This window comes from Carcharodon carcharias, chromosome 5 (assembly GCF_017639515.1).
Source record: "Carcharodon carcharias isolate sCarCar2 chromosome 5, sCarCar2.pri, whole genome shotgun sequence".
NCBI lineage: Eukaryota > Metazoa > Chordata > Chondrichthyes > Lamniformes > Lamnidae > Carcharodon > Carcharodon carcharias.
The window spans coordinates 51,085,770-51,110,440 of NC_054471.1; the positions used below are offsets into that span (position 1 = coordinate 51,085,770).

At 43.4% G+C, this 24,671-nt stretch overlaps 2 protein-coding genes across 3 annotated transcripts in view; one reads left to right on the forward strand and one right to left on the reverse strand.

Moving 5' to 3' along the window:
• The window catches only part of rtn4ip1 (reticulon 4 interacting protein 1), a 51,705-nt gene extending 40,906 nt beyond the window's left edge, over positions 1 to 10,799 (forward strand). The window contains exon 9 of the mRNA XM_041188925.1: positions 10,589 to 10,799. Coding sequence (XP_041044859.1) covers positions 10,589 to 10,708 — 120 coding nt within the window. The 3' untranslated portion in view covers positions 10,709 to 10,799. The remainder of the gene's footprint in view (positions 1 to 10,588) is intronic.
• A 3-nt stretch (positions 10,800 to 10,802) lies between these two features.
• crybg1a (crystallin beta-gamma domain containing 1a) overlaps positions 10,803 to 24,671 on the reverse strand; it is a 319,813-nt gene continuing 305,944 nt past the window's right edge. For both annotated transcript variants that reach the window (XM_041188918.1, XM_041188920.1), the window contains 2 exons: positions 22,745 to 22,907; positions 10,803 to 12,533 (listed from right to left, as the gene is read on the reverse strand). In XM_041188918.1, coding sequence (XP_041044852.1) covers positions 12,445 to 12,533; positions 22,745 to 22,907 — 252 coding nt within the window. In that variant the 3' untranslated portion in view covers positions 10,803 to 12,444. The remainder of the gene's footprint in view (positions 12,534 to 22,744; positions 22,908 to 24,671) is intronic.

Here is a 24,671-nt window from a genome sequence, read left to right on the forward strand (position 1 = left end):
TGGGGGATTCAGTGAAAATCAAGGGACGATGATTAGATTCTCTCTTGCTGGAGATGGTCGTTGCCTGACATTTGTGTGACGTGAATGTTACTTGCCACTTGTCAGCCCAAGCTTGGATATTGTCCAGGTCTTGCTGCATTTGAACGTGGACTGCTTCGCTAACTGAGGAGCTGTGAATGGTCGTGAACATTGTGCAATCATCAACGAACATCCCCACTTCTGACCTTATGATGGAAGGAAGATCATTGATGAAGCAACTGAAGATGGTTGGACCTAGGACACTGTGAATGGGGAGAGGACGTGGGCGACTGGGGAAGAGGCAAGGACGATGGGGCTTATCAAAACTTAACAACTACCATGCTGTGCGAAATCGAAAGTGAGCAGCACCTCGTGTTGAAGGGGTACAGGTCCTGCATGGGATGGGTGGGTGGAGATGTAGGTCAGCTGAGATGGACAACTGAAAGAGAACCCCAGCAGACAGCATTGAAAATGCCCAGGACAGTGAGATGAGTGTGATGGACGAAGGCTCTGCATGCGGGGGAGAATGAGGCTCCAAAAGGCCCTGCCACAAACACACACATCTCCCTCCAGACTCCAACTGTGTGCAGCTGAATTGCTAGTGATGGAGGATACAGGGGGAGCGCTCGCGAAGCCTGTAAATGAAACTGAAAGATAACATTACACATTATTCAGTGAAAGTGAATATATTTTCAAATTTAAAAAGTGGAAAAATGTGTTCACCTGTGCAACCACTTGTGATCAGAATTTCTTAATTTTTCTAGGCCTACCACTTCTTCTAGGTGCTGCACTGACATCCACAGCAGGGTTGGAGACAGCCTGTATAATGGTTGGCCCTGTTGCCTCTGATGACTTTGGCATGTGTCCTCTGGAAACCCGAAGCCTTGAGGGCCCTGGCTTGCTTTGGCTGTCCTCCTGTGGGCCAGTTGCTCCCTCTGCGGTGACAGAGGAAGAGGTTGAGGGGGTTACAGGCAAAGGAGGACTTGGAGGGAGTGGACAGCCTCTGAGATTCCTGAATGTATGACCCAAGGGTGCCCAGCTGCCGCTCCTCCTCCCTTTGGGTGCCTGAGGACCCCGGCCTGATTTCTGAGGGGCAGGAGCACCTGGAGGGATGTTGAGGTGTCCCATTTCCCCCTCGCATTGCCACTGCAGGAACTCCCCCATGGCTCTCGTGATGGGGTGCAGGTCTGCACACATCTCCTGATTCTGCTGGACCAGGATCTCCCTGGCATCCACCATCCTTCTCATGGGGACCACTATACATGTACATGTGGGCACCACTTCATGAGAGAGCAGGTGGACGTACTCCAATGACTCACGTGCCACTCTGTTGAGAGCTTCCAACAACTCTGCGTGACGTTCCCCCGCCTTCAGCTTACTCTCCACGATGAGTTGGAAGGCTGAATCCAGAGGCCCGTCATCTGGCTTGGAACCCACAGATGCCTCTTTCCCAGCAGTCCTCTGAGTGCCAGGGTGCTCGGTTGAAACTGCCTCCTGCTGCTTCAGACATTTGTTGATGCAGTGACCACCAGATTGTGAACCTAAGGCTGCTCTAGATCTAGGTGCCGTCGAGGTGTGTATCTCTGTGCTGGTGGAGGGTGTGTGTAAACACTGTGACAGGTCTTCCAGGCTGCTTATTTCCAGCTCTTCAATGGAGGAGTTGTCCTCATCACTGGAGGTGAGGACCTGGATGGCTTGGCAGAGCTCCCTGTGAACTAAAGTAGAGATAAATTGTGCATGGCAGCAGAGTTAGAAACAGGAGAGAGAGCGCTCACCTTTGTGTCGAGAGAGGGATGATCTGGTGCAGGATACTCACGTGGGTGTTCGCCAGTGTCCTCGCTGTCGCTGCAGGCACAGTCCACCAGATGACACCAAAATAGGCGAGAAAGTAAGTTGCAATGAAGAAATAAGAAATTTACAAGTGGATATGGACAGGTTTGGTGAATGGGCCAAAATTTGGCAGATGAAGTTTAACGTGGATAAGTGTAAGGTTATCCATTTTGGTTGGAAGAATAAAAAGGCGACTTATTATTTAAATGGAGAGAAACTTCAGAATGCTTCAGTGCAGAGGGATCTGGGTGTCCTAGTGCATGAATCGCTGAAAGCTAGTATGCAGGTACAGCAGGTAATAAGGAAGGCACATGGAATTTTGGCATTTATTGCTAAAGGAATAGAGTATAAAAATAGGGAAGTGTTGTTGCAACTGTACAAGGCATTGGTGAGACCGCACCTGGAGTACTGTGCACAGTTTTGGTCCCCTTACTTGACGAAGGATGTAGTTGCACTGGAGGCGGATCAGAGGAGGTTCACTAGATTGATTCCAGAGATGTGGGGCTTGTCTTATGAGGAGAGATTGAGCAGTTTAGGCCCACACTCCTAGAGTTTAGAAGGATGAGAGGAAATCTAATTGAGGTATATAAGATGCTAAAGGGGATAGACAAGGTAGATGTGGAGTGGATGTTTCCCCTTGTAGGGCATTCTGGAATTAGAGGCCATAGTTTTAGGATAAGGGGCGGTAGATTTAAATCAGAGATGAGGAGGAATTACTTTCCTCAAAGGGTTGTGCATCTGTGGAATTCACCAGCTCAGAGTGCAGTGGATGCCAGGACGCTGAATAAATTTAAGGAGGAGATACACAGAATTTTAATTAGTAGCGGGTTGAAAGGTTATGGCGAGAGGGTGGGAAATTGGAGTTGAGGCCAAAATGAGATCAGCCATGATCGTAATGAATGGTGGGGCAGGCTGGAGGGGCTGAATTGCCTACGCCTGCTCCTAGTTCTTATATTCTTATATAAAGGTATCCCCTGTGCTGCTAGGAAAGAAGTTCCAGGATTTTGACCCAGCAACAGTGAAGGAATGGTGATATATTTCTAAGATAAGTTGGTGAATGACTTGGAGGGGAACTTCTATGTGCTGTTGTTCCCACCTACCTATTGCCCTCGACCTTCTAGATGGTAGTGGTTGTGGGTTTGGAAGGTGCTGTCTAAAAGGAGTCTTGGTGAATTTTTGCAGTGCATCTTGTAGATGGTACACACTGCTGCTACTGTGTGTCAGTGATGGAGGGAGTGAATGTTTTTGTGGTTGTGGTGGCAATCAAGTGGGCTGCTTTGTCCTGGTTGGTGTGCAGCTTCTTGTGTTGTGGGAGCTGCACTCATCCAGGCGAATGGGGAATATTCCATCACTCCTGACTCGTGCCTTGTAGATGGTGGACAGGCTTTGGGAAATCAGGAGGTGAGTTACACATTGCAGAATTCCTAGCCTCTGACCTGCTCATAGCCACCGTATTTATATGGCTAGTCCAATTTGGTTTCTGGTCAATGGTAAACCCCAGGATGTTGATAGTGGGAAATTCAATTGAAAGACAAGGGACGATGGTTTGATTCTCTTTTGTTGGAGATGGTCATTGCCTGGCACTTGTGTGGCAGAAATGTTAATTGCCATTTGTCAGCCCAAGCCTGAATATTGTCCAGGTCTTGCTGCATTTGGACATGGACTGCATCAGTATCTGAGGAGTCGCGAATGGTACTGAACATTGTGCAATCATCAGCGAACATCCCCACTTCTGATCTTATGATGGAAGGAAGGTCGTTGAAGGAGCAGCTGAAGATGGTTGGGCCGAGGACACTACCCTGAGGAACTCCTGCAGTGATGTGCTGAAGCTGAGATGACTGACCTCCGCCACCCACAACCATCTTCCTTTGCGCTAGGTATGGCTCCAACCACTCAAGAGTTCCCCCAGATTCCCACTGACTCCAGTTTTGCTCCATCTCCTTGATGCCACACTCTGTCAGGTGCAGCCTTGATGTCGACAGCAGTCACTCTCACCTCACCTCGGGAATTCAGCTCCTTTGCCCATGTTTGAACCAGGGCTGTAATGAGGTCAGAAGCCGAGTGACCCTGGTGGAATCCAAACTGAGCGTCAGTGAGCAGGTTATTGCTAAGCAAATGCCGTTTGATAGCACTATTGATGACCCCTTCCATTACTTTACTGATGATGGAGATTAGACTGATGGTAATTGGCCAGGTTGGATTTGTCCTGCTTTTTCTGTACAAGACATACCTGGGCAATTTTCCACATAGCCAGGTAGATACTTGTGTTGTAGCTGCACTGGAACAGTTTGACTAGGGGCGTGGCAAGTTTTGGAGCACAAGTTTTCGATACTATTGCTAGAATATTGTCAGGGCCCATAGCCTTTGCAGTATTCAGTGCCTTCAGCCATTTCTTGATATCATGTGGAGTGAATCAAATTGTCTGAAAACTGGCATCTATGATGCTGGGGACCTCCAGAGGAGGCCGAGATGGATCATCCACTCGGAACTTCTGGCTGAAGATTGTAGCAAATGCTTCAGCCTTACCTTTTGCACTGATGTGCTGGGCTCCCCATAATTGAGGATGGGGACATTTGTGGAGCCTCCTCCTCCAGTGAGCTGGTTAATTGTCCACAACCATTCATGACTGGATGTGGCAGGTCTGTAGAGCTTAGATCTGATCCATTGGCTGTGGGATCACTTAACCCTGTCTATCACTTGCTGTTTGGCACGCACGTAGTCCTGTGTTATTGCTTCACCAGGTTGATACTTCATTTTTAGTAATGCCTGGTGCTGCTCCTGACATGCCCTCCTGCTTTCTTCATTGAACCAGGGTTGATCCCCTGGCTTGATGGCAATGGTAGAGTGGGGGATATGCTGGAACATGAGGTTACAGATTGTGTTCAACTACAATTCTGCTGCTGCTGATGGCCCATGGTGCCTTATGGATGCCCAGTCTTGAGTCTGTTCGAAATCTCTCCCATTTAGCAAGTGGTAGTGCCACACAACACGATGGAGGGAGTCCTCAATGTGAAGGTGGAATTTCGTCTCCACAATAACTGTGCGGTGGACACTCCTACTGATACTGTCATGGGCAGACGCATCTGTGGCAGGCAGGTTGGTGAGGATGAGGTCAAGTATGTTTTTTCCCTCTTTTTCGTTCCTTCACCACCTGCCGCATACCCAGCCTATCAGCTATGTCCTTTAGGACTCGGCCAGCTCAGTCAGTAGTGGTGCTACCGAGCCACTCTTGGTGATGGACATTGAAATCCCCCACCCAGAATACATTCTGTGCCCTCGCCATCCTTAGTGCTTCATTCAAGTGATGTTCAATACTTAGGAGCAGTGATTCATCAGCTTAGCAAGGGCAGTACTTGGTTTCCTTGTCCATGTTTGACCCGAGACTTCATGGGGTCCAGAGTCAATGTTGAGGACTCCCAGGGCAACTCCCTCCCAACTGTATACCACTGTGCTACCACCTCTGCTGGGTCTGTTCTGCCAGTTGATGATACCCAGGGATGGTGATGGTGGTAACTGGGACATTATCTGTAAGGTATGACTCCATGAAGATGACTATGTCAGGCTGTTGCTTGACTAGTCTGTGAGACAGCTCTCCCACTTTTGGCACTAGCCCCCAGATATTAATAAGGCTCTGAAGAGGCGTCATACAGGCTCGAAATGTTCAACTCTTTCTCCACAGTTGCTGTCAAACCCTGCTGAGTTTTTACAGCATTTTTCTGTTTTTGTTTCAGATTTCCAGCATCCATAGTATTTTGCTTTTATGTTAGTAAGGAGGACTTTGCCGTTTCCGGTGCCTCGTCGAAGCCATCTGGTTTCAGTCCTTTTTTTGAGGGTTTGATACAGTTGAGTGGCTTGCTAGGCATTTAAGAGTCAACCGCTGTGGGTCTGGAGTTGAATATAGACCAGATTAGGTAAGGACAGCAGATTTCCTTCCCTAAAGGGCATTAGTGAATCATGTGGGTCTTTACAATGCTTGACAGTTTTTATTGATTTCAGTTCAATTCAACAGATTTTTATTGAATTCAAATTCCACCATCTATAGTGGTGGGATTCAAACTCTGGTCCCCAGAGCATTACTCTGGATTACTAGTCCAGGGACAATACGACCACACGATCTCATCCCCCATTGCTCCTCTCCATCAGCTTTATGTTAAGCACATTCTATCAGAGGACACTCGGTCACCCCGATATCCACCATCGTGGAATAGGGAGCAGGAACAGCTTGACGAGGTCTGCTCTCCATATTTAACTCTCTAACCCTGGCAGCCCACTGACCCTTTCTCCCTGTTGTTGGGGGAATTAACATCAAGTACAGCGTTTGAGCTCTTACCTCTCTCACCCTTTTGTTGTAAGCGCACTAAGTCTCCGCAGTTGATCTAAGCCTTTTTGTGAGGTAGCTAATGATAGCACAGCTCTGATTCAGTGGAATTTTAAAATATTATCTGTACCAGCAGCACTATGAACCGGAAGGGGTGGGGGTGGGGGAAGGATTTATTCTCATTTAGGCCTGCATGATGATTGAAGCTGAATGACTTTAGTTGTCATTTTGTATTTAAAAATACTCATTGCTAATCTTATGATGTGTTTGCCTCTGAACAGATAAAGTTCAAAGCAGCAGAATTTTCCAGTTGACCCAGTTTCTAAGTACAGTTTAAAGCTGTAGGCTTTGCTGTCTGCATTATTAATCAGCAAGGTTTTGTTGTTCCTGTTCCTGCTACTACAATGAATTTCAAAGATGCTTTATTCAAAAACAAGCTTGGAAACGTGGCTTATTTAAAATATAAAACAGCGAGTTTCCTGTGAGTCTGTGCTCATGTCCATTTTGTAAGGTGTAGTGCAGAGGGACCACCCAGACTTTTGGCATTGCTTCACCGCCTCTGCCCTACTACTTGTTGAATCAAGGAAAGTATTTTTTCAATGTTTTACAATTTCCTGGCTTGGGCAGGAGTAGATTTCTACAAATAGTGGCAGCTTTCAGAAACCTCACTCAAGTGACCATCCCCAACTTGTGAATCTCCGTAGCAAGTGTTGGCATATTTAACAAGAGGAATTGCGTTTGAGCTCAATTGCGCACTCACTTGACATCTTTACATACTTTTCTGCATCAATCATTTATTAAGGGAAGAACTTGCATTTTTATTGTGCCTTTCGGGATCTCCAGCCGTTGCTATGCGCTTTACAGCCAATGAGGTACTTTGAGTTGTGCTCACTGTTCTGTTGTCTAAAATATGGTAGCTAATTTGTGCATAGCAAAGTCCCAGAAACAGCAATGAGATAAATGAACATTTTTTTAAAGTAATACTGGTTGATGCATAAATATTGCTTGGATTACTGAGCGAACTCACATGCAGTAGTTGGAACTCTGGCTGTGATCTGCTATCCCAACACAAGCCAGGGATCAAACTTACACAGAAGAAATTTCTGACTGGAAAGCCATGCAGAAAATCTTTTACAGCACTACAACTGAAAGATTACTATGAAAGTTCAAAACAGGAATTCGAAATTAAATATGGAAATGGACAAATGACCATATAGTAGAAAGCATTGTATACTTGTTATGTGAAGGGTGGTAGAATGGAAGGAGGGGACTTGCAGAGGGGAACCGCAAGTATCAATGTTGGGTTTTCTAGTGTTTCTAACATGGATTCTGAAAATTGGATCTCTTATTTTGGCGATCTTAAGCTGTGGAGGATGGGCATATCAATTCTGATGAGGCAGTTTAGGACCCACAAAATAAACTAAATAAAATGTATGCGGCTTTGAAATTTTGGAAGCAGAAATGAGTAGCCTACAGCTTGAGTGGTGTCAAAATAGCTGAGAGTGAAGTTGAAGGTTGTTTATTTTGTCCACCATTGTGGGGAGCATTAATCTGCAAATTTCTAAATCACCTTCTGCTCCCTGTTGCTGCTGGCCTTCTGTCTATCTCCCCGACCCCTTTCCTTCACCTCTTAATTGACAGCAAAGCCTTCAGTTGTTTTGTCCTCTCCAATTTTTTCCACCTTTTAAAAGTCTTAGCTCATGCTTTCAGTCAATTCTTCTAACTCTGCCATGACTCGGTATCTGTTCCGGCATGACTACAACTACAAAGCACTTTGTGCTATTTTCTGTATTAAAGGTGCCATGTTCATGCAAGCTCTGGTACGAGAGCAGTTCAAGCAAGAATATGTCATTGTTAAAACCGCAGACTACATGAAAAATGTCTCCATCTCTTGGTAGCCAAAAGTCATGTCTCTAGAGGTGTATTGAGTTATGAGGCAAAACTTGGGCTGTACAACCATAAAGAGGGTTGAGTGAGTAGGCACCTATTACAGATGGAGACAAAATAGTAAATTGTTAATAAGGAGGTAGAATCACTTCAAATTAAATCTTCATAGTAAGACAATGGGCACAGGTTCAAACTGGAGATAGGCTAATTTAGGCATAATCAACATTTAGAATGGATAAATGTAAAATACTGTGGACACCATACATTCGAAATAAAAGCAGAAAATGCTAGATATACTCAGGTCTGGCAGCACCTGTGGAGAGAGAAAAAGAGTGAACATTTCAGGTCAATGACTTTTCATCAGAAGGGATCCCAATCCAGGGATTGATATATATTTGGCTGGCATGACAGGTGGATGGATGAACCAACTGCCATATGATACTTGCAATACACAGTTTTGATAATTTTTGGTCACAAGAATCTAGTTATATACAATTGCTTTTTTTTTGAGTGCAAGAATGCATAATTTATCCAATCATTAATGAGATTTGTGAGTGCTTGGGTCTTCATTACAGACTTTTATATAAGTACTCTATTAAATAGGCTCTATTTCACTACTCTGGGATAGAGTTTGTTGGGAGTTTTATATGGTGGTTTTGTGCCATTAGTTGTCACTTTGATTTATTTTAGTGGGAAATGCTAGATTTTCTGGAAACATTATTTGAAATCTGGAATTTCCATATTGAGAATCTGATATGAGGGAATAGGTGAAGAACAGAATTTGGCCAGTGGAATCAGACCCCAACCTGGGTCACTGCCTTCAGGGAAGGTGAAGTGGGAATTGAGCAGCTAACAAAATACCTAATTAAATGATAGTGATTCACCACAGAAGAATGTTTTTACACTGGCCATGAGAATTGTTTAGAACTTGGCGGTTGTTCAAACGAAGTGCACGTTAATTAATCTGTATCCTTATCAGATGATCGGAAAATTTCATCCTACATGAGTTTAAACCAGCCTACACTGTCTGCAACCCGAACATCAGTAATGCTATAAAAGCAAAGAACTGTGGATGCTGGAAATCCAAAACAAAAACACCTGAAAAAACTCAGCAGGTCTGGCAGCATCGGTGGAGTCATGCGAACCCGAAACGTCAACTGTGCTCCTCCTCCACCGATGCTGCCAGACCTGATCAGTAATGTTATGGTGTTAACTGCAGTCCCGTTGTGAACTGCTAGAGGGTTCTGCATGACTGCACAACTAAGCAAGTCACCAGCACTGTTGATTCTTAAAAGTATTTAGTGTCTGGATTATGTACAGGAAGATCTAAAATTGGTTTTGCTAACATTCCAACTGCCCTCCTCACCAGCCCAATAAAACCTTAGCCCAACAACCCCAGTGTGTTAGTGGTAACAGCAGAAACATGTTGAGAAACCGGCAGAAATGCAGCTGTTGCTTTTTGGACATTAAAGCTTTAAAAATATTAGCGTGTACATGTTACAGGACACCCTTCTGACCCAAACATCTAAATCAGCTTATGCCAAGAAACATACCTGGTTCAGAAAAGCAGTGTGTGTAAAGATATCTTAATAAACTAGCGGAGCCTTATGTTCAAACCTGAGCTTTTTTATTTTTGTAAAAAATGTTAAATGTCTCATTGAATTATATTTGTGCCTCAACCAGTTAATTTATTGTGAAACTTAATTTTGTATTTTGTTTTAATTAGGTGAAAGATAACCACCTGATACTGTACAAATTATTTGAAATGCTACTGGAGTATTGCCCTTTATCTTAAGGGGCTGCAATGCAAAAAGGGGTGAAAGTTATGTTACAGTTATATAAAATTTGGTTAGGCCCCATTTTTTTCCTCTTTATTCTTTCATGGGATAGGGGTGTCACTGTCAAACCCAGCGTTTGTCACCCACCCCCAATTGTCCTTGAACTTTTGCCATTGCAGAAGGCAGTTAAGAATCAACCATATTGCTGTGGGTCTGGAGTCACATGTAGGCCGGGCTGGATAAGGGCAGCTGATTTCTTTCTCTGAGATTCATGGACTGAATGGTGGCACAGGCTCAAGGGATTGAATGGCCTCTCCAAATTTTAGGCTGGGATCAGGTGTCCTCTTTTTGTTCGGAGGGTTGTATCTATTGGTCGCAGTCTTTAGCAATCTCAACTGGTTACACCTTGAATGAAATTCTACTTTTGCCAGAATTTATTGCTGTGCAAAGATATAGTATGTACTGGCACTAGCATCTGAGAGCAGCCGTATTGAGGTTTGAGATCTAATACTGAGAAAACTGGACTGACATGGTACCTCATGTAGAGCTACCACCAACTAACTACACAGCATGGTGAACTCAATGACTTCTTGCTATGCAACTTTTACTTCTTTAAATCACCCCATTGCAACCCCAATCCTCCCCCCCCAAAAAAACTTGAAGGAACTAACCGCTGTGACAAGTGAAATCATTGCTTATGCTGTAAGACACTGAATAACTGCCAGAAGTAATTTCTTAATCCTCTTTATCTTGTCAGATTCGACCAGTTGTTGAGCAGGTTTTCTCATTCTCGGAAGTTCCCAAGGCTTTCCTGAAAATGGAAGGTGGTCACGCACGAGGAAAGACCGTAATCGACAGGAGTAAAGAATGTTTATAGGAGGAGTTAAAGATCTGTACAAACCAGTTTTTGATATTATATCTATTTAATTCTACTTTGAATAGTTGCAATAAACATTGTCTCCAGCAAATAATTCAAAATGTCATACATTTTATTTAGTAAAGTTTTCACAATATACGGTTCAAGATCTTGAATGAATACAGTCAAACTGCTACTGCTGAAGATAAAATAATCATGTCCCACCATTCAGATGCATTAAAACAACTGTAGATAAGATGGTTAAACAAAAAAAATCATCCAATTTTAGGTCAAAAACTTGCGTTACAATAGTTCAGGTGATGAAAGCAAGGAATGAGGACAACATAGGTAAAGTAAGCCAACATAAAACCTGACAGTGTAAAACAATACAACTACTTTGGTGCAGTTCTCAAATTATTCCCATTACTCAAGCTACCAGAAAGGCCTCCGTTAGACATTAGAAGGTGTGTATACGTTTCATGATCAATTATAAGGTTATAAAATTCTCAAGATACAAATTGTTACAAACTGTGCACTTACAATCTTTGAAGCAATTATCAAAAAACCATCATTTATAAACAGTTGCTAACTCACTATCATAAAAGCAATTCCTGGGCCTGCCAGTAGCTACACAAGCATAAGTGATACAAAGCCACTGTAGTAAATCATCTTCAGTGGGATTTGTTGTCGGGTAGTTGATTTGGAATTTTTCATTTTTAAAAATCTTTGTGTTATTTAAGTTTGGAACTATGTAGAACAGGTTAACAATGTGAACACGAAACGTACTGGCAGTAATTCAAACCTCTGAAAATCAGCACCTCCATCAGGGAGCAAGAAAGATAGCTCTTACGTTGCTCTTGAAACTAAAATGAATTGACTTCCATTTAATTTATTTAAAAGTAGAGAACACCATTGTTATCACAGTTTCATAGAGTCTTATTTCCACCTCGGCTGACAACTAGATGTTCAGCACTTTATTGTTTGGAACAAACTGGGAGACAACTGCACTTTGGTTGCTACATGAAGTATTTCAGCATGTGTAGCCAAGGATGTCTGGGTGTTATAACACAAGAACCTGTTAACCAATAGTTTATCTTATTACCCTCAGAGTGAGAGTAACAAAACATTCAATATGTTGAAATGTTACATTTACGTTAATTATCACAATCTTATTTGTTTCACTCTGTGGGTAACTCCTTTGAAATGAATGGAAACTGATATGAATTGCCTGACATGTACAGCAATTATACCACACACAAGTGTTGGGCCAGTTTCATTTTTGTGAGGAAAAAATACTTCTACAATTCTAATGCATTGCATCACTTGCAATAGAGGATATTAAACCCAAATACTAAACCAAACTTCCAGTGTTCAATAAAACCAGTGAGCAAGCACAGTGTTTGTCAATTATAAATACAACGTTTTTTAAAAATAGGGTTTCAAAGCATTTGCACCAGGCATGAGATTTTCTCATTTAGACACTGAAACAGCAACAGCCAGGTTTGCTGCCAATACATTAACTGATCTTGAAAAATGATAAAGGCATGAGACTCTACCTCTGACCTGATTATGTTGCATAGAATGAGTAATAGTTAATTAGAAATAAACATTTAATTGAGACGATTTTTCCATCAATCTTGCCCTGACTTCCAATATTCTATTTCTGGAGTTCACTTAAAAGTGTGACATTGCACTACTGAGAGTAAAATTTCAAAAGTGCCTCAAGTGTTTCATTTCCTGTTTCCGCCAAGAAAGAATCAAAGGATTTCCAAGTCCCATCTTTGTGTTGGCTGAACCTCGTCAAATCTGTTGAGAATGGTTTGATTCTGGTCGTAATGCTGACCACCTTAAAAGCAATAAAATTACAACAGTTAGACACATTGAATAAGAAGCTCACTTTTTTGAAAGTTTAATTCTGACAAAAACTACCAGTCCTGTTGACCACACGACCCTTGTAACAGTGTGTACAAGCTTTGCAATTTTGAATGCGTACTTGCTAAGTGAAAAGCTTAAGATTTCATTTCAATTAAAATCAGCAGTATCAGATCAGTGCTATCCCGTTTGCCTTTGGGCCCACTTTGTTCAATTTGCAGCCCAGACTTATGGATGGAAGCTTCGTGTCCCTTTCTCAGCTGCTGGGACCTGATGTGAAATAAGTTTTGGCAGTCTGAACCTTGTTGCTAACGGATGTGCGTTCTCAGCTTGTGCAGCCTTGATCCATGGTGCCATTAGGCGTTTGTGAAGAAAGGAAAATGGTCAGAAAGCGTGAGTCACTGATTGGGGCTAAAATTCCAATTTTAACAGGAAAGTGAATGCAACTATGAAGTGATGAGACATTACGTCACACCAGAAGACCATTTTTTTTAGCTAAAATATTAAAAGACAAAAATTCTACCGTCATTGTTGGTGGAAAATAGGTGAATCTTTGCCTCCTTCCATGTGAGATTTCTCACTAAAACTACGCTAAAAATTAGTGCTGAATTTTTGAGTAATTCTGTGCCGTGGATTCGCATCCCTCACGGGGAATTAGGCTGAGATGAGCCAAACTTTAAGCCCTTGCAGCTGGCAAAGTGATCTTCATATCCAGTCAACTTGGGCGGGTTTTGAAATCCAGATTCCAGAGAAAAACGGATGGTGAGAAAACTATTTTATCCAGGATAAAAGATATTGACCCTGCGCTCATTAAACTGCATCTCCGAAAGTAAAAAAAGCGACATCGTGTTCTAAGTTTAAATTCTGATGCCTTTCAAGTTTTCATTTTCAAAGTTGAATCAAGACAGTCATCAACATTGCCCTAGATTATCGGATATAATTTTGAAATTTTTAAAGCAAAGGCCTGTAAGCGGTAAGTTTTCGAGCGCTGCTTTTTAAAAGAAAAATTTGTTCTTGGGATATGAGTGTAAGGCCAGTATTTATTGTCCATCCCTAATTGCACTCTGTATTTCTTTAAACAGCAAAGCTAACTGAATACATTACTTGAACCTAAAAGGGACAGAGCAGACCAGAACATAAACGTATTTTGAAAATCATCACACAGTCCTCAGGAAATACAGAACAGATGAAGTAAACCAAGACCACTCTCCCACACCCCCACTGCCCCCCAAGACAATGTTGAATGATGTGGCTTGGGTGCAGGAGACCATAGATAAAGAGCAACAATTTTTTATTTTCTGTGGGAAAAAAAAGGTAGCTTGTATTTCACAGACATGAGGACAGAGAGTACTTTGAACATAAAATACCCCTCCTTTTACGAAAATCTGCATAATTATTTCGTCCTGATCACCTCCGGGGTTAGTGAACCCGCCACTCCCTTCCCCACCAACCAGCTAAAAATTCAAGATGGCAATTCCACCTTAATTGTGCCCCACCATCCTGCTCTGTATATTCGTCTGAGATCTGACCTGCTTGGCGTTGGATTAATGAACGATAATTAATGATTAACGGAGTTGGATTACTGAAATATAGCAATAGCCGTGTAGCCATAGAAGAAAACTTCGGAATAAAATTAGTAACTAAAGAAAAAACTCTCCAGTTGTATTGTATGACTGCCCAGCAGAAAAAAATACCTTCCCCACCTTATGACTGCCTCCCACATACCTAAAACATGAATCACAAGCATTTTTGAAATTACTTGTACCACGAGAATGTAAGACTATACTTGTACAGACAGATCAAATATTGATGAAAATTTTCAGTCAAGACCGTGCCATTTATTCCAAACAGACATTTTCCTTAATAACCAATGATACATTACAAAGTACGGATTGTTCTTAGGTAACAGTACCGAGGGATATGGATCAAAAGCAGGTAAATTCAGTCGAGGTAGAGAATAACCATGATCTAATTAAATAAAGGAACAAGCCTGAGGGGCTGAATGGTCTTCTACTTAATAGCTGTCAAGCGGTTACAAGTTCAGCAATTCCAGAAATTCAAGATGAATAGATACCGGTAAAGATAATGGCTTCTGAAGGCAGTAAATAAATTATGATGCAACTGAAAGAATAGAATGTGTGTCAGTACTACCCAATAACTAGCCTGTGTGGTGAAAAGGTGTAACAATGCTTTTTCTAACATCACTCAATAATTGATAAGCTGACAGAACCAATGTAACCTGCACGTCTGTCCAAGCACTGATAGCTTTTCTGACTAAATGAAGCAGTGAATTTTTCAATTTCTTAATTGAGTATTAAAGCAAAAAGAACTGCAGTCCTTGCTGCCTGCTTATTGGTTAACATGCATAGCATAGATAAGTAAATACTTGCATTTATATACATTTAACATCATAAAGTGTGCAAGGCTTATCAAATAAAATATGACACCAAGCCATTTTAAGTGATATGAGGGCAAATGATCAGAAGCTTGGTGAAAGAGTTAGGCTTTAAGGGACATCTTTATGAAGAGAGAGTGGAGGGGAGTTAGATTATACTCCAGGCAGCTGAAGGCTTAGCCACCAACAGTGAAGTAATGAAAATCAAGCAAGTCTAAGCAAGTTCAGGCCAATGCAGGACACTATGTGCTGACAAGAAATTCTTGTGTTTAAACCCACTGCTGAATACTCAAAAATCTGAATGTATTTTTCGCCCACATACGAATCACCTGAACAGAGTATTTACAAGTTGTGGGATAAAAGATCATAATAGTTTAAGAAAACTGCTAAAATTCAGAAATTGGCGCATATAGTTAGGTGGAAAATGTGGCAGCGCTTGATGCCACTCCCCATGACATTTAGTAACCCATAGCTGAAGTTATTTCTAACACACTCATATGGATGTGAATGATATTGCAAAGATGAGGCCGTAACTTCCGAACTCCGGGGCGGTGTATCTGGGGAGTTGGGGGGGGACCCCAAAGATGCACTGGGGCACTCCCCCTGTCCCCTGGAAGTTCCCAGGTAAGGATTGCATGTGAATTGCCCAGGAAGTTCAAACTTTCTTTGGGTGACTGCCCTGCACTGGGAGCCATCCAAAAATGCTATTTAAATTTCAAACTTCAAATGGTTCTGACTGTCATACAGTAATAGTTACCCAGAAAAAGTTAGAAGAATTAAAACCACTTCTAGCTTCTGTAACTATTGTACTGACCTCCCCAGACCAGCCCCCCACAACAGGACCTCCTCGCATCCCCCAACCGCCCAACAGACTCCCTCGCCCCTAACCCCCCTCCCCCCAACTGCCCCACCAGGACTCCCTCTACCCCCTACGGGATGCTTGCGCTCGCCCCCCCCCCGCCCACAACCGACTACCCCTTGCCCCTGACCTGACACCCCACCACCACCTCCAGGCCTGACCCAAACCGACCCGACTCCCACCCCCTAAGGCCCGACCTGAGTCAATAGTCCAACCAGGCCCAACCTGACCCGACCCGACCCGACCCAACCCCCACTCCCCACCCAAGTGCAACCCAGCCCACCCCATCCCCACCCTGCCCCAGGCTCAACCCAACCTCTACCCAACCCACTCCACTTACCTTATAAACTTACCTTCCCACTGGCTTGTCAAAGTGGCTGGACCTTTAGATTTACCTGTTAAAATGGAAAAAGGGGCATGTCCTCCTGACCTCCAATGCTGTAGTCCTGACAGAAGACAGTGGAATCTGCTGCGCTACACAGACCTCACCCAGCCTGAATCAGAAGGTCGGATGAGATGGGAGTGGTTGGATTTCAAGGTAAGCAACTATGAGCGGAGCGGCAATTGTCAAGAAGATATAATGATGGAAATTATTATAAAATTGAGTTTAGTGGTATCTGTGTTTATGTATGTTGTGTGTCTTAATTGGATTAAAGTCAGCTGGTCTAGAGACTTTGATATATAGAAGATAAGTAGGTTTGAAATGGTAATTAGGTAAACATAGGGAAGTTACAAGGTGAAGTGAAAAGGAAGCATTTGGCATTTTTATATAAAATATTCAAAAGAATGGGTGAAATATCACACCTAGCCAGAAGAAGCCAAACAATGTTTTTTTTCCTAAAACTTACTAAAATTGGTAACGTGAAAGGGGTGTTACTGTTAGAAGAGGTTAAAAAAATCTAGTGATACAATGAGAATTTGCATTCAAAGAGGAAAATACGTATAAAGGAAGAGAAGACTGTTGGTAAAAGAGGAGGGATTCCAAGATCGTAAACCTCCAGCCTGTAAGCCTTAAGCTGCTGTCAGCAAGGACCCAAAGCTGAAAGAAACTCATTTTGAATTCGACGGTCCAGGGTGTGCTTTACCAGGGGTCTGATTAAACCTTTGTGTTTTACTCTTGCTTTAAAGGAGGTGTAACTGAGAGTCAGCTTAATTAGGGTTTTTTTTAGACGATATTATTGTAGTAATTTGGACACATATGTATTTAATTAATAAATGTTTAACTTAGTTTTATAAAAACCTCTTGAGATTCGGTGGTCTTATTAGTATTGAATTCAAAGCCTGCATCTCGAAACATACAAATTGCAAAAACTGGTTATGACAGTTGTTTCACGTTTCCCTCTGGGTTTTGAACAACTAAGCATTTACCATTGGCTGTGTCATAATACCATCCATTCAATTGTCACTCCACTGGAAGTTATGGACCACTGTTATTCAAGAAAGAAAGACAGATTTGTGTTCATATAGTGTTTATCATGACCTCAGGAAATCCCACAGACATCGACCTATTTTTGGAGCGCAGTCTCTACCATTAATGTAGAGAATATGTCAGCCAATTTTCACACAGCAAGCTCTAACAAACACCAATGTGATAATGACCAGATAACTTGTTTTTGGGGTGGGGGGTGTTGCTGGTTAGCTCAGCTGGTTAACAGTGATTCAGAATAGCACCAACAGCAATGGGTTCAATCCCCATTCTAGCTGAGGTTGAATTGGGTGCTGCCTCTTCCCTCTGCCCTGTAATAAAATCACACCCTTGAATAATCAAGGATGCCACCTGGAGTGGAAGAAGAATCCATTTTGGTGATGTTGGCTCATGGATAAATATTAGCCAGGACATAAGAGAACTCTGCTGCTCAACTTCAAAATAGTGCCATGAGGTCTTTTACATCAACCTGAGCAGGCACTCTGGACCTCAGTTTAAAGTTTCACTCAAAGAACAGCACTTCAGACAATGCAGGGCACCCTCAGTGTTGTTCCGAAGAAGAGCCATATTGGACTCGAAACATTTCTCTCTCCACAGATGTCATCAGACCTGCTGAGATTTCCCAGCAGTTTCTGTTTTCACTGCACCCTCAATACTGGAGTGTCAGCCTAGATTGTGTGCTTAATTCCACCAGAGTGGGAATGGAACCCACAACCTTTTTTTAAAATTCATTCATGGGATGTGGGCTTCGCTGGCTGGGCCAGCATGCATTGCCGTCCCTAGTTGCCCTTGAGAAGGTGGTGGTGAGCTGCCTTCTTGAACCGCTGCAGTCCATGTGGTGTAGGTACACCCACAGTGCTGTTAGGAAGGGAGTTCCAGGATTTTGACCCAGCGACAGTGAAGGAACAGCGATATATTTCCAAGTCAGGATGGTGAGTGACTTAGAGAGGAGCTTCCAAATGGTGGTATTCCCACCTATCTGCTGCCTTTATCCTTCTAGATGGTCATGGTCATGGGTTTGGAAGGTGCTGCCTAAGGAGTCTTGGTGAATCCCTGCAGTGCATCTTGTAGATGGTACACACTGCTGCTACTGTGCATCGGTGGCGGAGGGAGTGAATGTTGGTGGATGTGGTGCCAATCAAGTGGGCTGCTTTTTCCTGGACGATGTCAAGCTTCGAGTGTTGTGGAAGCTGCACTCATCCAGACAAGTATTCTATCACACTCCTGACTTGTGCCTTGTCGATGGGTGACAGGCTTTGGAGAGTCAGGAGGTGAGTTACTTATCACAGGATTCCTAGCTTCTGACCTTCTCTTGTAGCCACAATATTTATATGGCTAGTCTAGTTCAGCTTTGGTCAATGGTAACCCCTAGGATGTTGAATGTGGGGGAATTCAGTGATGGTAAGTAATACCATTAAAAATCATGGGACCACGATTGGGTTCTTTATTGTTTGAGATGATCATTGCCTGTCACTAGTAGGCACGTATGTTACTTTCCACTTGTCAGCCCGAGCCTGGATATTGTACAGGTGTTACTGCATTTGGACATGGACTGCTTCTGAGGAGTCGCGAATAGTGCTGAACATTGTGCAATTATCAGCAAACATACCCACTTCTGACCTTATGATGGAAGGAAGGTCATTGATGAAGCAGCTGAAGATGGCTGGGCTGAGGAAACTACCCTGAGGAACTCCTGCAGTGATGTCCTGGAACTGAGATGCCTGACCTCCAACAACCACAACCATCTTCCTTTGTGCTAGGCATGACTCCAAACAGCGGGGAGCTTTCCCCCTGATTCCCATTGACTCCAGTTTTGCGGGGGCTCCTTGATGCCATACTTGGTCAAATGTGGCCTTGAAGTCAAGGGCAGACACCCTCACCTCACCTCGGGAGTTCAACTCCTTTGCCCATGTTTGAAGCAAGGCTGTAATGAGGTCAGGAGCTGAGTGGCCCTGGGGGAACCCAGACTGGGCATTGGTGAGCACGTTATTGCTAAGCAAGTGCCACTTGGTAGCACTGTTGATGACCCTTTCCATTACTTTACTGATGATCAAGAGCAGACTGATGGGGTAATAATTGGCCGGGTTGGATTTGTCCTGCTTTTTGTGTACAGGATATATCTGGGCAGTTTTCCACATAGCTGGGTAGAGGCCAGTGTTGAAGCTGTACTGGAACAGCTTGGCTAGGGGCACGGCAAGTCCTGGAGCACAAGTCTTCAGTCATATTGCCAGAAAATTGTCAGGCCCCATAGCCTTCGCAGTATCCAGTGCCTTCAGCCGTCTCTTGATATCACGTGGAGTGAATCGAATTGGCTGAAGACTGGCATCAGTGATGTTGAGGACCTCCAGAGGAGGCTGAGATGGATCATCCACTCAGCACTTCTGGCTGAAGATTGTAGAAAATGCTTCAACCTTATCCTATGCACTGATGTGCTGGGCTACTCCATCATTGAGGGTGGGGTAATTTGTGTAGCCTCCTCCTCCTCTAATGAGTTGCCTAATTGTTCACCACCATTCAAGGATGTGGCAGGACCGCAGAGCTTAGATCTGATCTGTTGATTGTGGAGTTCCTTAGCTCTGTCTATCACTTGCTGCTTATGCTGTTTGGCACACAAGTAGCCTTGTGTTGGAGCTTTACCAGGTTGACATCTCATTTTTAGGTATGCCTGGTGCTGCTCCTGGCATGCCCTCCTGCAGTCTTCATTGAATCAGGGTTGATCCCCTGGCTTGAATGTAATGGTAGAGTGAGGGATTTCCCGGGCCATGAGGTTATAGATTGTGTTCAAGTACAATTCTGCTGCTGCAGATGGCCCACAGCACCTCATGGATAGCCTGTCTTGAGTTGCTAGATCTGTTAGAAATCTATCCCATTTAGCACGGTGGTAGTGCCACACAACACGCTGGAGGGTATCCTCAATATGAAGGCCGAACTTCGTCTCCTACCGATACTGTCATGGACAAATACATCTGTGACAGGCAGGTTTGTGAGGATGAAATCAAGTATGTTTTTCTCTCTTGTTGGTTCCCTTAACACCTGCTGCAGACCCAGTCTAGCAGCTACGTCATTTAGGACTCGGCCAGCTCGGTCAGTAGTGGTGCTACCGAGCGCTCTTGGCGATGGACACTGAAGTTCCCCAAACATAGTACATTCTGTGCCCCTGCCACCCTCAGTGCTTCCTCCAAGTGGTGTTCAATATGGAGAAGCACTGATTCATCAGCTGAGGGAGGGCAGTAATTGGTAATCAGCAGCAGGTTTTCTTGCCTATATTTGACCTGATGCCGTGATGGGGCCCGGAGTTGATGTTGAGGACTCCCAGCGCAACTCCCTCTCGACTGTATACCATTGGCCACCACCTCTACTGGGTCTGTTCTGCCGGTGGGACAGGACATACCCAGGGATGGTGATGGTGGTGTGTGGGACATTATCTGTAAGATATGATTCCGTGAGGATGACTATGTCAGGCTGTTGTTTGACTAGTCTGTGTAACAACACTCCCAATTTTGGTACCCGTCCCCAGATGTTAATAAGGAGATCTTTGTAGGATCGACAGGGTTGAGATTGCCATTGTCATTTCCGATGTCTAGGTCGATGCCATCTGGTTTCACTCCTTTTTGGTGACTTGGTAGCGGTTTGATACAAATGAGTGGTTTGCTAGGCCATTTCAGAGGGCATTTAAGAATCAACCACATCGCTGTGATCCTGGAGTCACTTGTAGGCCAGACCAGGTAAGGACGATGATTTCTTTCCCTAAAGGACATTAGTGAACCAGATGGGTTTTTACAACAATCGACGATGGTTTCATGGTCATCATTAGATTTTTATTAATTCCAGGTTTGTTTATTGAATTCAAATTCCACCATCTGCCGTGGCAAGATTCAAAACAGGGTCTCCAGAGCTTTACCCTAGTTCTCTGGATTACTAGTCTAGCGACAATATCACTATACCTCCCCCAAAACCTGCTGTCTCAGAGCCTCGTGCACCACAAATAACACATCAATGCTGCCTGATGTTGATATAAAACATTCAATAAATGAACATTTGCACCACTCACTGTAAATTATAATATAAGCTTTAAAATAAGATATATACCAATCCTGTTCACCCATCACCCCTCTGCTCTCTGACCTAGTGACTCCCAGTTCAATAATGCCTCAACTTTAAAATTCTCATTCTTGTGTTCAAAACCCTCAATTGGCTTTGCCCCTCTCTTTCCCTGTAACTTCCTCCAGTCTTACAATCCTCTGAGATCTCTGAGCCCCTCCAGTTCCGACCTATTCCACATCCACAATTATCACTACTCCACCATTAGGGCTGCATCTTCATTGTCTAGGCCCTTAGCCCTGAATTTCCCTCCTGAAACTTCTCTGCCACTCTAAGTCTTTCTCTTTCTTCAAAGTCGCTCCTTAAAAACTTACCTCTTTTACCAAGCCTTTGGTTAGCTGTCCTAATAGTTCTTTATGTGATCGGCATCAAATTTGATCTGTTTATCTTCCTGTGAACCACCTCGGGACATTTTTACTATGCTAAAGGCACTATTATACATGCGATTTCAAACTTCCTGCATCTGCAGTATTTTGCTTTTGCTTTATTAATACAAGTTGTTGTTGTTGGGACACATATAAATTAGGTTTCACTGCCATCAAATTTGGTTGTGCTTAGCAAAATAATTGTCAGTACACCAACAACTTATACCTGCATATAATTTCTCAGTCGAGAAATGCAACATATGCAAAATCCACACTTCAATTTGAATATCTCACACGTAACATCTTTAATAACTGCAATGAACTTTACAAGTGGGTGCTCTGTTTAAACTGTTTCTAGTCTGGAACTTCTAGCCTAGTGTTAATAGCACTGCCTCAACAACCCAATAGCTTTGAGTAATGACTTGCAAAAAGTTCATAATCTCACCATGGTCAATTGTAAAACTAAATTTTTAAATTCAGGAAATCATCAACTGATTCATCAAGGAAGAGAAGAGGGAAATCTTACCTAGTCTGCCTCTTCTGATGTGACAAGGCCCATGCTACATGTTCGAATCTGGCTAGTGTTGTTCAAATCCAAGGAGCAAATATAGGGTGGGGAGCGAGGGTGAAGCACTTTCTCAAAATAAATCTACTGCCCCCAACCCCCAACTCCAATCCACACACAGGAATCCCCTATCAATAGTAAATGCTTCAAACTTAACCAATTCAACATTGGTTTGGAAGTAAAATCAGTAAATTCTGGAAACATTCAGGGGGTGAGGGAACATCTGTGGAGTAAGGAAGATAGGGTGAATAAAAATACTGTGGATGCTGGAAATCTGAAACAAAAACAAAAAATGCTGGAAAAACTCAGCAGTTAACACTGTCCTTCTCTCCACAGATGCTGTAAGATAGGGTGAATGTTTCATTACTGCTGCATTGTATTTCATTCCCATCAAGTCAACACAAGTGCTGATTATTATTTGATAAATGCAATGCTCCCACCAGTACAGACAAGAATAAAAGACCAACACATCACCTTTTATATCAATAACTAGGTCAGTCCTTATCCAACTCAATATGACTCCATCTGAACTGATGTTCCAGGAATGTATATCTTTACTGTCCTCTACCGAAATTCCTAATCTCGAATTTGGACCAATAAAGCTTCCAATTACATCCAAGCAGCAATCTTCTGCCATCTGTGAAAGAGAGAAAGAAAAAAATTAAAAATGGCTTAAATTAATTACAGCCGGGAAAATGTTCTTCTGAGACAGTAACTGCATGAAATTGACAATTATCAAAAATAAAACAAATATTAACTATGTGTATAATCAGTTTCCAATCAGCCCATGAGTATAATTCATGACTGGACTATTCTTGTACACTATATTAAAATGGGCGGTGACATAGTGGTAATTTTGCCGAACTAATAATCCAGAGGCCCAGGCTAATGCTCTGGGAACACGGGTTCAAATCCCACCATGGCAGCTGGTGGAATTTAAATTCATTCAATAAATCTGGAATTAAAACAGTGACCATGAAACCATTGTTGATTGTCTGGTTCACTAATGTACTTCAGGGAAGAAAATCTACAGCCCTTACCCAGTCTGGCCCACATGCGACTCCAGAACCACAGCAGTATGGTTAACTCTTAAGTGCTGTCTGAGATGGCCTAGCAAGCCATTCAGTTGTTACAAACTGCTAAAAACAACTCAATAAGGAATGAAGCTGGACATGAAGTGTCGACCTAGGCACCACAAACAACAATGGCAAAACCAACCCTGTCAACCCTGCAAAATCCTCCTAACACACACATGGGGGCATGTGCCAAAATTGGGAGAGCTGTCTCACAGACCAGTCAAGGGGCTTGAGGTCACTAGCCTGACATAGACATAGTCACGGAAGCATATCTTACACACAACCCAGCCACCACCACCACCATCCCTGGGTACATCCCTGTCCTGGGGTGGCAGCGCAGTGGTATACAGTCAGGATGGAGTTGACCTGGGGGTCTTCAGCATTGACTCTGGACTCCATGAACTCTCGTGGCATCAGGTCAAGCATGGGCAAAGAAACCTCCTGCTGATTACCATTAACTGTGTCCCAACCCCTGCCCCCTCAGCTGATGAATCAGTACTCTTCCATGCTGAACACCACATGGTGGAAGCACTGAGGGTGGATAGGGCATAGAATGTACTCTGGGTGGGGGATTTCAATATCCAGCATAAGAGTAGCTCAATAGCACCACCACAGACCAGGCTGGTTGAGTCCTAAAGGACATAGCTACTAGACTGGGTCTGCAGCAGGTGGTAATGGAGCCAACAAGAGGGAAAAATCTACTTGACCTCATCCTCACCAACCTACCCATCGCAGATGTATCTATCCATGACAGTATTAGTAAGAGTGACCAACATTCAATCCTTGAGATGACAAAGTCCCATCTTCACACTGAGCATACCTTCCATTGTGTTGTGTGTCACTAACGCTGTGCCAAATGGGGTGATTTCAAATAGATCTCGCAGCTCAAAACTAGGCATCCATGAGGCTCTGTGGGTCATTAACAGCTGCAGAATTGTACACAAGCACGATCTGTAACCTTATGGTGTAGCATATCCCTCACTCTACCATTACCGTCAAACCAAGGGATCAACCTTGGTTCAATGCAGATGTGCCGAGGGACATGCCAGGAGCAGCACCTGGCATACACAAAATGAGGTTTCGACCAGGTGAAGATACAACACAGGACTACTTGCGTGCCAAACAGCGAAAGCAGTGTGAAATAAATAGAGCTAAGCAATCCCACAATCAATGGGTTAGATCTTAGCTCAGCAGTCCTGCCACGTCCAGTTGTGAATGGTGGTGGACAATCAAGTAAGTCAATGGAGGAGGAGGCTCCACAAATATTCCCATCCTCAAAGATGGAGGAGCCCAGAGCATCAGTGCAAAAGACAAAATTGAAGCAT